Source organism: Mytilus trossulus, chromosome 12, assembly GCF_036588685.1.
Source record: "Mytilus trossulus isolate FHL-02 chromosome 12, PNRI_Mtr1.1.1.hap1, whole genome shotgun sequence".
Classification (NCBI taxonomy): domain Eukaryota; kingdom Metazoa; phylum Mollusca; class Bivalvia; order Mytilida; family Mytilidae; genus Mytilus; species Mytilus trossulus.
In genome coordinates, this window is record NC_086384.1 from 26,206,791 (window position 1) to 26,224,063 (window position 17,273).

Consider the following 17,273-nt stretch of genomic DNA (forward strand, 5'->3'; position numbering starts at 1 on the left):
TTCAAATCAAATTACATCTAACCTCAAGCTTAACCAAATGTTTAACTATATTCACACTACATAATAACAATAAACTGGCCAGGTGTCCTCTTTTTTATTTTATTATTACATATCTAGTGTTTTTCACATCTTGAAACATTATCATATTTATGGATGATGATGATGCATGCTGCTTTATGAATAAAAGAAGATGCTTGGTATGACAGTAATCCAGCTGTTAAAAAAATTAAACACGGTCAAGCACTAAATTGCTTAAAAGTCTTGAAAATGAATTTAACACAAAAACCAAGGTTCCTGATGTGAGACTGATAACTTTAGTGTGTGGCAGGGTTAAACTAGTTTTGTTGTATCACTCTGACAACCCTGCTCATGACAAGGTGCGTTTGACTCTGATCTGTTGATGGTTCTCTATAGATACTCTTGCTTCCTTCTTCCCGTATAGTGTCCACCTCAATAATATAATGGAAAGATGTACAATTATAGCATAGCATAGCTGTTAGTTTCCTAGAAACTTATTATGAGGGTGAGTCAGTGGGGTCCTGATCTGGAAAACCCGGGCTTAAAAATATGAAATCCCTAGGTCCAAAATCACGAAATTTGAAAAAAGAAATCCTTCATGCAGAAAGGGTCAATCCTGAAATCCCAAGCTTATAAACACCTGATCCCAAATTGTCCTAAAAAAGGTCCTGCCCCCCTCTATTATATATAAACAAAAAGCTCAAGTGCTGAAAAAAAAAGCACATCATATGATATCTTCACAATAAGTGAAACTGCATGTCAATGAATCATAATATAAACAAAATATCATATTCAAGCCATTATGTTAATTGATAATACCATTAGGGTTTAATTAGATCTGATTGCTGTTAAGTGGACATATCTATGGTTAATCATATTTCATCAGACATGTAGATATTATTTATACATTCTATGTACTTTTATGTCTTTTGTCTGAAATGCCAGACATTACAAGACCAGCATGTTTTTTTCTGCTGAAACTGGGAAAAAAATAATCTTGATCAACATCTAATATTTTGTTGAAACCTTGATCTTTTTATGGTTGTTTCTTTCATGTCTGATGGGACCTGGAATGAAATAGCCAATCTCTCATCTTTGTCCACAAGTCTTTATGGGTAATTGTCTCATTGGCAATCCTTATTTGATATTTATCATAAATGCATTCTATCAATTTTTAATTTGATACGATCTATTATGCTACTGTTGGAAATAATTAATCTTCAAAGAGTTCTTTCTACTTGCTTAGAGTTGTGTCTTGTCATTTACATTAAAAGTCTATATAAAAACTGCCATTGAATCACATGGTTAATAACAAATGCAGTCAGAAGTGAAAGAATGAAATTACCTTACAGTTTCGTTGTCACTGTTGCTATGAAATCAAAGACAAAGTCATAACATGATAAAAGTTGCATGTTTTAGTTTTCGCTTCAGAACTGCTTGCTTGCTTGAGAGATATAAGTTTATAACCTTTAATGTCTGCTGGGAACTCACAGAGCTTTTCAACCCTTGAGCAAGTTGGAACCTTTTGCATATACAAATGTATAAGATTGAGTGTTAAGATTTGACACCTTTTCAACTCTTCCAGATGACAATACTGAAGACTCAAGACTTGGCACTCTTTGACCCTTGAGCAACATAAAATATTTGGTATGACAAAATTCAGTTTGTCATACCCCCTGGATTTACTTAAAGAATGTGCACTGGAAAAGAAACTTTAAAAATAAAACTTCAACACCATTAAAATTATTTGAAAAGTTTTAACAGTTGTTTGAAAACATACAAATATTTTCTTTTAGTAGGTATTTCATCATGACGATCAAAGAGAATTCAAGTAATACTTTATTTAAAATTCTACCGTACACTTGAAACCAATCAATTATATTCACAAATAATAACATACACTTTTTCTTACCTAGTTTGGTAATTACATGTTAGATGGATTAAAAAAAATATTAAATTAACGTAATTTAAGTCAAAATTTAAAACATGATGTGTTAAAAAATTAGAAAATGACGGTCTACGACTTTAGGTCAATTAAATTTAAAGAGTAATTTTTGAGAATCAATTAGTTTTTGGGAATTCATTTCCGTTAACACTTACATTAAAGTCGTTTAAATAGATTTTGACCTTGTCTATTAGTTTTAGGGGTAATCTCAGAAGTTTTTGTACTGACAAATATGAAAGGACAACACATATATCATGTCATGTTATTCAAACATTCAAAAATAGAAAAAAGAAATTAAAAAAATCTGATATCATTTCTACTATTTATACATAGGGGGAAAAAATTGGATTGAGATGCACCTCAACTCGTCATACTAGAATTTTTGCAAGCTGATGCACAATCCATGCAGAGTATTTGATAATGCATAAAACCTGATAAAACTGATAGACTGCAGATCATAAGAAGTTACTTGTTGAACATGACTCACATCCAAATCAATACACTCATATTTCAGATCTATTTATATTATGAGAAAATTAAAGATGACCTTTCACATGTACCCACATTTAGGACAGTGTCTGACCACAAACTGACCACATACTACATGTTTACTACTATCACTATAATTCTCCACATTTTGTGGTCGTTCATTTACGTTTTTTAATACACCTTGTAAAGGGAAATGATGTCACACCTTGTATGAAGTAATGAAGTCATCGCATTATCATAAAATTAACAACAGCGTGTCAATCCTTTTGGAATAGTTATGAGTAAAAGTAGTGAGAACAAGAAAATGAAATTTTTGGTAAGGAATTATTTTATGATTTTTTAGAATATTGATATTCTTGTTAAATTATTGTAAAGGGAAAGTAGAATTTGGCTAAGTTAGAATGGCCTTCTGTTAAACAACAATTTAATTTTTAAGATAACAACCGTCCTTCAAGGAATTTATTGACTTCAAAACAAAATTTGATATATATATTCATATTTTCATTGTTGTAATAAGAGTACAAGATAAGAGAGCTTGGATTAAATGTGGGTCAAAATTTAGGTCATACATATGTTTCTCTAGATGACAGGAAAGGTCTTAACAAATTTAGAGGACAAATGATAAACAATGGAAACTAGTTAAAACCAATTATAACTACAGGGATTTGTTTATAAAGTAGTCCTCTCACCAATCTTTCTGCTGGTAGGGACTTACTAACGACTAAGCCAATCTTTCTGCTGGTAGGGACTTACTAACGACTAAGCCAATCTTTCTGCTGGTAGGGACTTACTAACGACTAAGCCAATCTTTCTGCTGGTAGGGACTTACTAACGACTAAGCCAATCTTTCTGCTGGTAGGGACTTACTAACGACTAAGCCAATCTTTCTGCTGGTAGGGACTTACTAACGACTAAGCCAATCTTTCTGCTGGTAGGGACTTACTAACGACTAAGCCAATCTTTCTGCTGGTAGGGACTTACTAACGGCTAAGCCAATCTTTCTGCTGGTAGGGACTTACTAACGACTAAGCCAATCTTTCTGCTGGTAGGGACTTACTAACGACTAAGCCAATCTTTCTGCTGGTAGGGACTTACTAACGGCTAAGCCAATCTTTCTGCTGGTAGGGACTTACTAACGACTAAGCCAATCTTTCTGCTGGTAGGGACTTACTAACTGAATAAGCCTATCAGAGTTCAAATCCTTCAATTTTACCTCAGATCCTCATTGCATCATTATTTTTGTAGCATTTGATGTGAATTCATCACAAACAGGATGACTCTTGAAGAGATTCTGTTGTCTTTTTACACATCTATGACCCCCCCCCCCCCCCCCCCCATCTTCGCTAGCCAAGGGTTACGATCCACTCCAGCTCTCTTCACCCTTGGCAGATTGAGCCAACATTTGTGATATCAATGTTGCGCCATCTATCGGAAGTTTAAAGTCACGCCCATTCCGAATAAATTATTCTTGACCAATGGTAGCACTTGAACTCTTCAATTTGGAGATAAAAACACGGTAGCGTCTAGATTCTAACCACTTGGTAAAGCCGGAAACGAAAATATATTTCAATATTCATGCATTTGTGCATGAAACATACACAGAAACGTCTATAAGTTGATTAAAAACATTCAAGTTGTCACTAAATATAGTCCTATGTTTAGTGATGTAAAGACTTGTTGCACAATAAACACGTGGCAATTGTTTACAAACACTTTCAACATTTACACGTGATCATGTTATAGGCGCTTTTTGATTGGATGCAGCGAGTATCTACTGCAACCAATAAAAATCCTTACCTTGTGTCTCCGAAATATTATCTCAATCCGCCAAGGGTGAAGAGAGCGGGAGTGGATCGTAACACTTGGCTAGCGAAGATGAGCCCCCCCCCCCCCCCCCTTTCAAAACTCTTTTGATAAAAGACTACAAATAATATTTTGGAACCTGTTGCCTTGTACACAAAGCTGTATCCCTTGTTTTTGATAATATCAAAATGGCATCTAAAAATATTTGGTAGAACTAAACTTCAAATAAACCTAAAGAAAATAATACCCTGGGACCTGTATTATTGTGTGTAGGCAGTATACTGTCTGGGATGTTTTCATGTACAACACTTGGAAATAATAGACATGCTTCCTTCTCAATCAGTGTCATAGTTTTCTGTTTTACAGAGTTGTACATATAATGTCTATCTTTCCAGACATTGTGAGTGTTTTATGCTGTCTCTCCTCTTTGTCTTTGACAGCAACTCTTATACTGAAGGGGCCTTCATGGACAAATTGTCTGAGTAGTAAGTCTGCAGTGATATCTGGTTTGACAACTCTATAAGTTGTGAGTTGGAACCCTGCTGTTGTGAATGAATGATTTATTAATAACAGATTTAGTTTCTTGATCCTTAAAAGTTCAGAGATACAGTATAAATTCAAGGTCAAGTTTAAGGTCAATCTGAGGTAATCAAAGTAAGAGTTGACTATTACTGTAAACCAACTAGCTTCTAGAGTAGAAAAATAATACAAATGTAAATCTTAATGAATATGTAAAACTTTGATCCTTCCTTAATTAACTACTGTACAACAAATAAATTTGAAAATCACATTATAAAATCAGGGCAAAGTGAAATAAAAAGGACTAGACACTTGATAAATTCAATGCAAAAATGATTTGGTTTACAGTATTAGTTATAAAGGAACTGAAATACAGGTCATCTTCTTATAACATTTTTATATAGAAGCTACTTACAACTACCATTTTGTTCAAGTGTCCTATGTTAAGGTGCATGCCATTACCTTGTCCTAAAGACACCAATTAGGAAACTTAAAATATGGCAAAAAGTCAAGGTCATTGATGTGATGTATATATAGTAAGTACTTGTTTATCTAACAAAACGTCTAATTGGATTAAGATGTTTCTTATTATATACTTGAATTAGAAGATGAGTGTGAAATTCGTTATTTACATAGTCGATCATTGGCCAGATCTATATTAAATCTTATCGCAACACAAGTAAATTATCATGTTGTGATTGGTTTAACACCGTCACGTGGTGACCCCCTATGAGACCGTAGAGGGTTTGTGACGCGGTAATGGTGACGTCATCTATCAATGTTGTTGTGTTTCATTGTTTATTTTACAACAAAACGCAGCAGAAAAAGTCTAGCGTGCGATAAATTCGTTATACGGTTAACTACTGACCCCCTACGGATCCATAGAGGGTGAATAAAATCCATAGGGGACTCGGCCTCCGGCCTCACCCCTATGGATATTACTAACCCTCTATGGATCTGTAGGGGGTCAGTAGCAAACCATATAACTTATAATGGTGGATCCAGGTGGAGGTGTTCCGACCGTATGTAGGTTATTATCCCTATTCAAAAGCATTGATTGTTAAAAAAAAAAAGGGGTAGGGTTCAGGAGCATATGATTGGTGCACCCTTGTTTTTGGCAGACTTCCTATCTCTTAAAATTTAGTTTTATGTGAACTGCTTTTTTTCTGTGTACCTTTTTGATTTGGTCTTGGAAATCTGCATTTTCTATCGTTTTCTATGTACCATTTTAATGTTTTTAACTTGCCCCAACCCTTTCGAAAGGAGAAAATAATAAAATAAGCTTGAAACTAGTTGTAAGCTCAGTGTTTACATGTTACACATACAAAGGAAACAAAGCCATCCTGAGGGACAATTTAAACAACTGAGGCTTGATAAAGAATTAGAAGTATTTTACAAATGCAGAATACAGTTAACATAATAGACATCAAACTGTTTTAATATACATTTAAATATATACCAAATAAATTTTAAATGTCTGCACAAAAATCTCCTAAATTAAATATCATGACCTTATGATTTCTCTTTAATTATACTTTTTTGATGATTCATGTGTAGATTAAATTTAAAACTTGTTGAGATATATACACATTTCCACTAGGGAATGTCTTGAAAAGATAAGATACCCCAGTAGAACAGATGTATTTTTGTGTGATTTTATGAATAACTTAAGGAATTATTATTCTTGAGGATTTTACACAATGAAGAAGCATTTCCAGTCACTTAAGAATCGTATCCCTGTATGTATATATATTTATTGTTCTACATTATGTTGTATTTGACAGGATGTTAACTTTCCTGCTTTGATAATGTATTCAACAAGGTAATTTGTTATATTTAGGAAACAATTGTAAATGTCATTTAAAAAAAAAAAAATATTACATATACAATCTTTTGTTTTCTATTTAGAATGTTTTATTTAATTGAAAAGCAGAAGTGGTAAAGGAGAAAAGCTCCATTTTGGCCTTGTTGATAAATAAAGAGACTGAGGGTTGTAAATTCTTTGTTTGTGGGTCATATTGTAAAAAATGTTAAACCATTGGGATCTTTTAAATACCCCTCACTTTAACTGTTTCAAATTCGAAATGCATTAGGTATTTCAAAGTTGAAGAAATGAAAACAAAATATTCCACTTTGTTTGTTTTCAGTTTAATAGCTTGAGGGCAAACAGTTGATCAACAATCAACAGATGTTCAGGTTTTATTTGTTTTGTGCAATGCACTACAAGTTATTCTATAGTATTTTATTTCATACCATGTGGTACAGATCTGCAGTGAATTGTAACTTAATTATTTAAATTTTCTATAACATCTAAATGGATTGTAAAGCTTGAAGCAAGTTCAGGAAAGCATATTTTTATGCCATATCTCGGAATGAAGAGGGGCATTATGTTTTCTGGTCTGTGGGTTCGTTCGCCCGTCTGTCCCCCTACAGGTTAACATTTTTGGTCAAAGTAGTTTTTGATGAAGTTGAAGTCCAATCAACATGAAACATAAGTACACATATTCCCATTGATATGATCTTTTTAATTTTAATGCCAAATTTGAGAATTTACCCCAATTTCACGGTCCACTGAACATGAACAATGATAGTGTGGGTAGGGCATCTGTGTACTATGGACACATTCTTGTTGCTTTTGATTCAGGGTTTGGAAACTTTTTTTTTTGTGATCAATGCTTTAGAATAGGGGCATATGGTTGACCTCCTCCCTTCTTTACCTTGGCTTTGATCCCCCCTCCCCTTTTGATAATGGCTTGATCCACCCCTTCAAATGCAAAAGATTTGAGTTTTGCCTGTCATAAGTTGCATCATGGAGCAGAGATAACCTTTATAAACACCTATATACACCCCCTCTCTTTCATGGTGTTTGTGTTGCTCTATCCTGTATTTTTTTGTGACCTTTGCATCACACAAAGAATATTCTTTTGATTAAATCAAGATGTACAAGTAATCAATCTTGTTAGAACAGTTAATAAGTTATGAAATCAACTATTTCCTGTTATTACAAGACAGGTGTACTGCAAGGTCATAATCTATAAAAAAAGGTGAAATGAAGATATTGTTACTTTTAATATATACTGTACACAGCTACTTTGGACTAGAACTATAATCTAATTTATTGTGCAGTTATAAAAATAGCAGTAAATTGGACCAATTATATTAGCACTTGAAAGAGATACTGTTTAAAGACTATTGATTGTTGCTATTCTTTGGTCTTCTTATACATGGGTATTAATAGTTATTTCAGTAAATAGAGGGAATGGCAGAAAAATGAACCATTATAATTATTTGATAGTGAATTTGAATGATTCTGCAACATGGCAAGACTGACTTATTTGAATGTTAATGTATTATTATGATTAACAATAAATATAGTACCTCCAGTTTGTTAAGATGTTAAAATACCCAGAATAAACCATGCATTTGTCTTTCTTCACACTAAATTTAATGAAAAGCTACAAAAAAATGTAGGTAGGATTAGTTTCATAGATTGGCATATATACTGTCTTTAAAGAATACAGCGACCAGTATTCTTTGACATTTCAAGTGACTTGGGACCCATGGCTATATAAATGTAGAAAGAAACAAAATTATCTGATTTTGCTTTGCCTAGCATATGGCTGTTGTCTGCTCTATGGTCGGGTTGTTGTCGCTTTGACACATTCCCCATTTCCTTTCTCAATTTTAAACACCATTGTGTTTTATATGTTTTATAAATATTTCATTTATTTTTCAGGCAATTTTAACTCGATCAGGTGGAGACATCGGACGATCATTGAGTCCGTCACCTCCAGAACAAAGATCTCCACGACCTTCATCCTACATCAGACCTCCTAGTAAACAAATCATACCCGCCAATTCAATCCAAATCAATAAAACTCTTGGAGAAGGGGAGTTTGGTATTGTACAGCAAGGGTTATGGACTACAGAGACAGGAGAAAAAGTAAGAAGCATTGGTAATGGGGGAGAAATTATTAAAAAGAGCAAGATTCAGAGAAGTTTGGTAGAAAATAAATTTAAACAATATAAGGCATATAGACTAATTACATTAGTAATTTTAGGGGCCCTTTATAGCATGTTGTTCGGTGTGAGCCATGGCTCCGTGTTAAAAACCATACTTTGACCTAAAATGGTTTACTTTTACAAATTATGACTTGGATGGAGAGTTGTCTAATTGGCACTCATACTAAATCTTCTTATATCAATCTATTATATCTGCAAAAAATAAGACATGCAGAATTAGTTGGAAGACCAATTTTAAGTACATGTACTAAAAAAGACAAATTATTTAAAAAAATATACAAAAAAAATCAGTCTTTATATTTATAAAATGTATCAACTGGCATTGCATCATCATGATCGCATATTATATGTGATAAGAATGTAAACTTACTCACAAAGACACCCTTTGTATAATCATGATGCTAAATTCTGAATGGTAGATAAAAACTAATTTTACAGATGAATAATAGACATGAAATAGCTATTTTCTACTTGAAAAAGAACTGTAACTAGTTTGTATTAAAAATATAAATGAAGTGTATGGATTTGTGTAGAATTAGTAAATATTTAATGCCATTGGTGCTGGGACCACACATCTACCTCAGAGAATAATGAATGATTCAATATGTTATCTCATGTTTCCTCATCTCAACTCTAAATGTCACTTGATCATTTAATTATTTTATATAAGGCATGTATAACATATTTATTGTTTATATAAATGTAGTACTTTATAATTGATTGATACTTTAAAATGAATGAAATAGATATAGGAAGATTTGATCTGAATGCCAATGAGACAACTCTCTATCCAAGTAACAATATGTAAAAGAAAAACCATTGTGGGTCATAGTACGACCTTCAACATGGAGCCTTGGCTCAAACCGAACAGTAAGCTATAAAGGGCTCCAAAAATGACTAGTGTAAAACCATTCAAATGGGAAAACCAGCGGTCTAATCTATATAAAAAACAAGAAAAGCTGTGAAGTGATTAACATTGCCACATCTCATTCATGTCCAGCCTCAGTGGTCTCCTTGAAGCATGCCCACCTTCAGATAATAAAGGCTGTTTCAAAGTAGATATTTGTATTTGCTGCTTCTTTGTTAAGTGTGTTGCATTAGAGCAAAGACTAATAACTCTGAATCATAATATTGATCCAGGTAGAATAAGGGGTCTCTCTGCGTACTGTTACTGGGTAAACTAGCAACATTTATAAACATTACCCTATGATGTGATAACACAGTTAAAACAATTAAATGAAAACACACACTAAAAAATTGAGTTGATGACATCAATTCAATACAAAAGAAAAGAAACTTAAAGTTAAATACCTCTGTAGCTTTTGAAGAAAAAAATGTTTAATATACATGAGAAGAACTTTTGAAATGCAGTCATTTTATTGAAACTTTTATATATTTCAGGTCCAAGTTGCAATAAAATGCCTTACAAAAGAAAAGATGCACACAGGAACGACAGAATTTTTAAAGGAGGCTAATATTATGCAGAATGTTGACCATGAAAATATTGTGAGAATGTATGGTGTTGTATTAGATAAAGACGATTCCTTAATGTTGGTAGGTTTAACATGTGTTACTTATCCCTTGTGTAAAACCTGATTCCTTAATGTTGGTAGGTTTAACATGTGCTACTTATCCCTTGTGTAAAACCTGATTCCTTAATGTTGGTAGGTTTAACATGTGCTACTTATCCCTTGTGTAAAACCTGATTCCTTAATGTTGGTAGGTTTAACATGTGTTACTTATCCCTTGTGTAAAACCTGATTCCTTAATGTTGGTAGGTTTAACATGTGTTACTTATCCGATTCCTTAATGTTGGTAGGTTTAACATGTGTTACTTATCCCTTGTGTAAAACCTGATTCCTTAATGTTGGTAGGTTTAACATGTGTTACTTATCCCTTGTGTAAAACCTGATTCCTTAATGTTGGTAGGTTTAACATGTGCTACTTATCCCTTGTGTAAAACCTGATTCCTTAATGTTGGTAGGTTTAACATGTGTTACTTATCCCTTGTGTAAAACCTGATTCCTTAATGTTGGTAGGTTTAACATGTGTTACTTATCCCTTGTGTAAAACCTGATCCCTTAATGTTGGTAGGTTTAACATGTGCTACTTATCCCTTGTGTAAAACCTGATTCCTTAATGTTGGTAGGTTTAACATGTGTTACCTATCCCTTGTGTAAAACCTGATTCCTTAATGTTGGTAGGTTTAACAAAGATATGTTACTTATCCCTTGTGTAAAACCTGATTCCTTAATGTTAACATGTGTTACTTATCCCTTGTGTAAAACCTGATTCCTTAATGTTGGTAGGTTTAACATGTGCTACTTATCCCTTGTGTAAAACCTGATTCCTTAATGTTGGTAGGTTTAACATGTGTTACTTATCCCTTGTGTAAAACCTGATTCCTTAATGTTGGTAGGTTTAACAAAGATATGTTACTTATCCCTTGTGTAAAACCTGATTCCTTAATGTTAACATGTGTTACTTATCCCTTGTGTAAAACCTGATTCCTTAATGTTGGTAGGTTTAACTAAGATGTGTTACTTATCCCTTGTGTAAAACCTGATTCCTTAATGTTGGTAGGTTTAACAAAGATATGTTACTTATCCCTTGTGTAAAACCTGATTCCTTAATGTTGGTAGGTTTAACAAAGATATGTTACTTATCCCTTGTGTAAAACCTGATTCCTTAATGTTGGTAGGTTTAACTAAGATGTGTTACTTATCCCTTGTGTAAAACCTGATTCCTTAATGTTGGTAGGTTTAACAAAGATATGTTACTTATCCCTTGTGTAAAACCTGATTCCTTAATGTTGGTAGGTTTAACAAAGATATGTTACTTATCCCTTGTGTAAAACCTGATTCCTTAATGTTGGTAGGTTTAACAAAGATATGTTACTTATCCCTTGTGTAAAACCTGATTCCTTAATGTTGGTAGGTTTAACAAAGATATGTTACTTATCCCTTGTGTAAAACCTGATTCCTTAATGTTGGTAGGTTTAACAAAGATATGTTACTTATCCCTTGTGTAAAACCTGATTCCTTAATGTTGGTAGGTTTAACAAAGATGTGTTACTTATCCCTTGTGTAAAACCTGATTCCTTAATGTTGGTAGGTTTAACATGTGTTACTTATCCGATTCCTTAATGTTGGTAGGTTTAACATGTGTTACTTATCCCTTGTGTAAAACCTGATTCCTTAATGTTGGTAGGTTTAACATGTGTTACTTATCCGATTCCTTAATGTTGGTAGGTTTAACATGTGTTACTTATCCCTTGTGTAAAACCTGATTCCTTTATGTTGGTAGGTTTAACATGTGTTACTTGTCCCTTGTGTAAAACCTGATTCCTTAATGTTGGTAGGTTTAACAAAGAAATGCAACTTCAATTCCTGATGTAAAACCTGACAATAGCTTGGGTATAGAAATGGGTCAACCTTGACTTCCATCAAATAGATGTATTTACACTTGTATGCAAATTACATAAATTCACACAGATTCCTGTAAACATCACAATTCAAAAAAAAATGTTGTCACAATTCAAAAGTGATTTTTGCTTGACGTCAGAACTTATTCGGAGCAGATCTGAAGTCATTCATAGACACAATTCATCTAAATACCAAAAGTGTAAATATGTTTTAAGTATAAAGGTTGTGAGGTTTACCAAAGATGTGTTGCTTTTCTAGAGTTTAAAATACTTGGGATAGCTTTGGTATAGAATTTGTCCACCTTGACTTCTGACCACTGGTTAAACCATGCTTGGGAAGTGTCTGCTTGTCTGTGCTGAGTTAAAGCTTCATAATCAGTTTATTTGAAGTGTTGAATCCATGTAATACCAGAAGATTGCCATTCTCTCTGAAGAGTTATGACAGAAATACATAAACATCAAACTCAAAATTTTACTCAAAAATTAAGTTAAAGAACGATAAAAAAAATACATACAATATAAAAAAGAAGATGTGGTATGATTGACAGTTGTCAATGTGACAACTCTCCATCAGCAATCAAATTACCCTTTATTCAAATGTTTTAAGGTCAATATTTCTATTTGTTGTCTCCATTAAAAGAAAGGAAAAACCAGAACTCAGTAGTAAACCTAACATCTGCACACCTAACTTTTAAAACAATTGCTTAAAAAAAGGACTGCTTCAAAAATATATCACCATCTTTTGCAGATCATGATGCTTTAATAATGTATGAAAGTATTATAAACAGTATTACAAAACAATTATCCCAGTTAAGCTTTGGCTAAAGTTTTTTAACAGATAAAAACAAACATAGAACTTAAACATGGACATCTGTTCATCGGATATGAAATCAAATCACTACAAATTGAATTTTTATATATTTAGATATAAGAAGATGTAGTGTGAGTGCCAATGAGACAACTCTCCATCCAAATAACAATTTAAAAAAGTAAACCATTTGTCTATCTTACAGGTAACAGAACTAGCTCCAATGAGATCATTATTAGAGTGCCTAAAAGAACAATCATTACGAACTGACTTTCCTTTACCAAGACTTTGTGATTTTGCTCAAGAAATTTGTGATGGAATGAGTTATTTAGAAAGTAAACGTTTAATTCATAGGGATTTAGCTGCAAGAAATATATTGGTGTTTAGTAAATCTAAGGTAAGATAATTCTCTTAATTCTTCAACTTTAAGATCTTGATTTTATAATCGCAAGTTTATTTCACCATTACCACAAGCAAAAGAAATGTAAAGAAGGTTATTTTAACAAATTTGGTAACAATCAATGTGTCAGATTTCACGCTTAACTTTTAAGTCTACAAGCCAGAAGCTCAACTTTTTGAAAATTTTAGTTGGATTCTGTTGGCTTGTAGAAGAATTAAGTCCGAAAGCAATTTTACAAACGAATGCTGCAAGATTTTTGGTTACGGGTGAAGACTGACATGTTTCCCTAGAAAACCATTTGTAACAGAAAAATAACTTTGTGATATGTTTGTGAACATTCAACATGTTTCCTTAGAATACAATTTGTGCCTATAAATAACTGATTTACAACAGAAATTATGTCATTACAATACAGCATACCATAACAAGTAGCTTTATATTCCAATCTGTTATATAGTATCAGCTCATTTGGATTTTTACACCAACATACCTCTGACCAGTAATGTATCATTAGATGACAATGGATGGACATGGTCAAATACTGTTGTTTTCGGTCCAACTATAAAATCTCTAGCATTTTTTTTTCCATCAGGATACTGTGCAGTATTTCAATTATCAGGCTTCAAAACTGCAAGCTTTATTTATTGTTACTGGTTTATCTCAGAGAATTAAAATACGGTAGCTCAAAAAACAATCATACAAATATTAAAATGAAGTATTTTGTAAATATTCATGTAATCACAAAAAATGTTAGTTATATTGAATGTAAAACATAAGATGTTGTAGGATTGCCAATAAGACAAATCTTTGCAAAAAATCAAATGTCACAGAAATTAACAACTATAGGTCACTGTACAGACTCCATCAATGTGAATTGCACATGCAGCATAATCAGATATTAACATCCCCCCCCCCCCCAAAAAAAAAAAAGACAAACGTAAGAAAATTTAAACTACAGAACTAATGTCCTAATTTATAATTTATGTACAAAAAATTAATGGAAAATAAAAATTTCGGTTTTCAACACTCTTAGCTACTTCACGAAGAGTACACTTAAAACAAGGTTGTTAAAATTTATATGTAGAATTATTCAATCAGATGAACTTGTCATCAATGTACTTTATGACATTTATATTTCTATTTCTTTCAGGTAAAAATAAGTGACTTTGGATTATCTCGAGCTTTAGGTATCGGTAAAGATTACTATCAGAGTAATTTTAGTCTAAACCTAAAATTGCCTATAGCTTGGTAAGTTACACATATATTTACAGTCATTTAGTCATTGGTATAAGGGAGATAATCCTAATTTTCCAGTGCAGGATAAGAATAAATATGTCACAAAATAAATATATGTAATATGATGGTCAATATGAAAATAAGAAGATACGGTATGATTGTCAATGATATGAACACTCTAGACACCAAATGCTGTAGAAGTCTAGCAAATATAGGTCATCATAGCTTTCAACAATGAGCAAATAACAATACACTAACAGCATAGTAAGCTATAAGCACCTTGAAATTACAAATGTAAAACAAATAGGTGAGAAAGCTAATGGCTTGATTTATGTACAATAGAATAAACAAAAACAAATATGACATACAGCAACAAACTTCAAAGTCTTTGGTTAGAATAGACTCTATAGGGTAAATTGAAATTCTTTGGTGTTGTCATGTTTTTAGATTCTTTTGTGGCATGTAAAAATGGCAGACAATTGAATTGAAGCAGTGATTTGATCTACCATTCATTAATCAGTTCATTGCTTTTAAAAATAAAATTTTCATATAAATGGGAATACAAAAACCTTGAAAGTTATACAAATATGTACCACATTTCTCAAAATACTTGAGCTTCTTGAAAAAAATATATTTTACTGTACCAATTTTCATAATGTATGAACAAATATTGATGACTATGAACCAACAAGTATTCACAAATACCTATTTTTTTACCTTAACTTCTTATAAATTTGCAACAATTTATATTTGTCGTATTGTCTTCTTGTCAAAGTCACAAAAAATAGTTTGTTTCTAATATATTACCAAAAACAGAAATTCAATTTTGGTAGTTGTGTAGTTGAAATGTTTAAAGAAAATTATCAAAATAAATTATTTCTTTTTTTTCAGGTGTGCACCAGAGTGTATAAATTATTTAAAATTCACCTCATCCAGTGATATTTGGGCATTTGGTGTTACGTTATGGGAAATATTTACATACGGGTTCCAGCCATGGGCAGGATTAACTGGTCAACAAGTAAGTTCTGCTATAGCTTTTAATATAATAAATATTATAATTGTTAATTAGAACTAAAGAAAACAATTTTCGACTGTACTCTATGAATAGATTTCATAGTGTTGCTCTATGGTGGCTAAATTACACTTGGATTACCTTGCCTACAAGATTGATATTTAACTAGATATTGCTCTGGCAGGTGATTTCCTCTTGAATACTTTGCCTACAAGCTTGATATCTTACTAGATATTGCTCTGGCAGGTGATTTCCTCTTGAATACTTTGCCTACAAGCTTGATATTTAACTAGATATTGCTCTGGCAGGTGATTTCCTCTTGAATACTTTGCCTACAAGCTTGATATTTAACTAGATATTGCTATGGCAGGTGATTTCCTCTTGAATACTTTGCCTACAAGCTTGATATCTAACTAGATATTGCTCTGGCAGGTGATTTCCACTTGAATACTTTGCCTACAAGCTTGATATCTAACTAGATATTGCTCTGGCAGGTAATTTCCTCTTGAATACTTTGCCTACAAGCTTGATATCTAACTAGATATTGCTCTGGCAGGTGATTTCCTCTTGAATACTTTGCCTACAAGCTTGATATTTAACTAGATATTTCTATGGCAGGTGATTTCCTCTTGAATACTTTGCCTACAAGCTTGATATTTAACTAGATACTGCTCTGGCAGGTGATTTCCTCTTGAATACTTTGCCTACAAGCTTGATATTTAACTAGATATTGCTCTGACAGGTGATTTCCACTTGAATACTTTGCCCACAAGCTTGATATCTTACTAGATATTGCTATGGCAGGTGATTTCCTCTTGAATACTTTGCCTACAAGCTTGATATCTAACTAGATATTGCTCTGGCAGGTGATTTTCTCTTGAATACTTTGCCTACAAGCTTGATATCTAACTAGATATTGCTCTGGCAGGTGATTTCCTCTTGAATACTTTGCCTACAAGCTTGATATTTAACTAGATATTGCTCTGGCAGGTGATTTCCTCTTGAATACTTTGCCTACATGCTTGATATCTTACTAGATATTGCTATGGCAGGTGATTTCCTCTTGAATACTTTGCTTACAAGCTTGATATCTAACTAGATATTGCTCTGGCAGGTGATTTCCTCTTGAATACTTTGCCTACAAGCTTGATATCTAACTAGATATTGCTCTGGCAGGTGATTTCCTCTTGAATACTTTGCCTACAAGCTTGATATTTAACTAGATATTGCTCTGGCAGGTGATTTCCTCTTGAATACTTTGCCTACAAGCTTGATATTTAACTAGATATTGCTCTGGCAGGTGATTTCCACTTGAATATTTTGCCTACAAGCTTGATATCTATCTAGATATTGCTCTGGCAGGTGATTTCCTCTTGATTACTTTGCCTACAAGCTTGATATCTAACTAGATATTGCTCTGGCAGGTGATTTCCTCTTGAATACTTTGCCTACAAGCTTGATATTTAACTAGATATTGCTCTGGCAGGTGATTTCCTCTGAATACTTTGCCTACAAGCTTGATATCTAACTAGATATTGCTCTGGCAGATGATTTCCACTTGAATACTTTGCCTACAAGCTTGATATTTAACTAGAT

General features: G+C 32.8%; 1 protein-coding gene across 31 annotated transcripts in view; it reads left to right on the forward strand.

The window, feature by feature from the left end:
- The window catches only part of LOC134693643 (activated Cdc42 kinase-like), a 140,946-nt gene that overhangs the window by 97,235 nt on the left and 26,438 nt on the right, over positions 1–17,273 (forward strand). For 29 of the 31 annotated variants that reach the window (XM_063554484.1, XM_063554486.1, XM_063554487.1 and 26 more), the window contains 5 exons: positions 8,511–8,717; positions 10,199–10,351; positions 13,235–13,426; positions 14,580–14,677; positions 15,557–15,683. In XM_063554484.1, the coding sequence (XP_063410554.1) occupies positions 8,511–8,717; positions 10,199–10,351; positions 13,235–13,426; positions 14,580–14,677; positions 15,557–15,683 (777 nt within the window). Of the gene's footprint in view, positions 1–2,669; positions 2,769–6,379; positions 6,514–8,510; positions 8,718–10,198; positions 10,352–13,234; positions 13,427–14,579; positions 14,678–15,556; positions 15,684–17,273 lie in introns of those variants that run through there. The other 2 variants (XM_063554507.1, XM_063554508.1) reach the window with 2 other exon arrangements.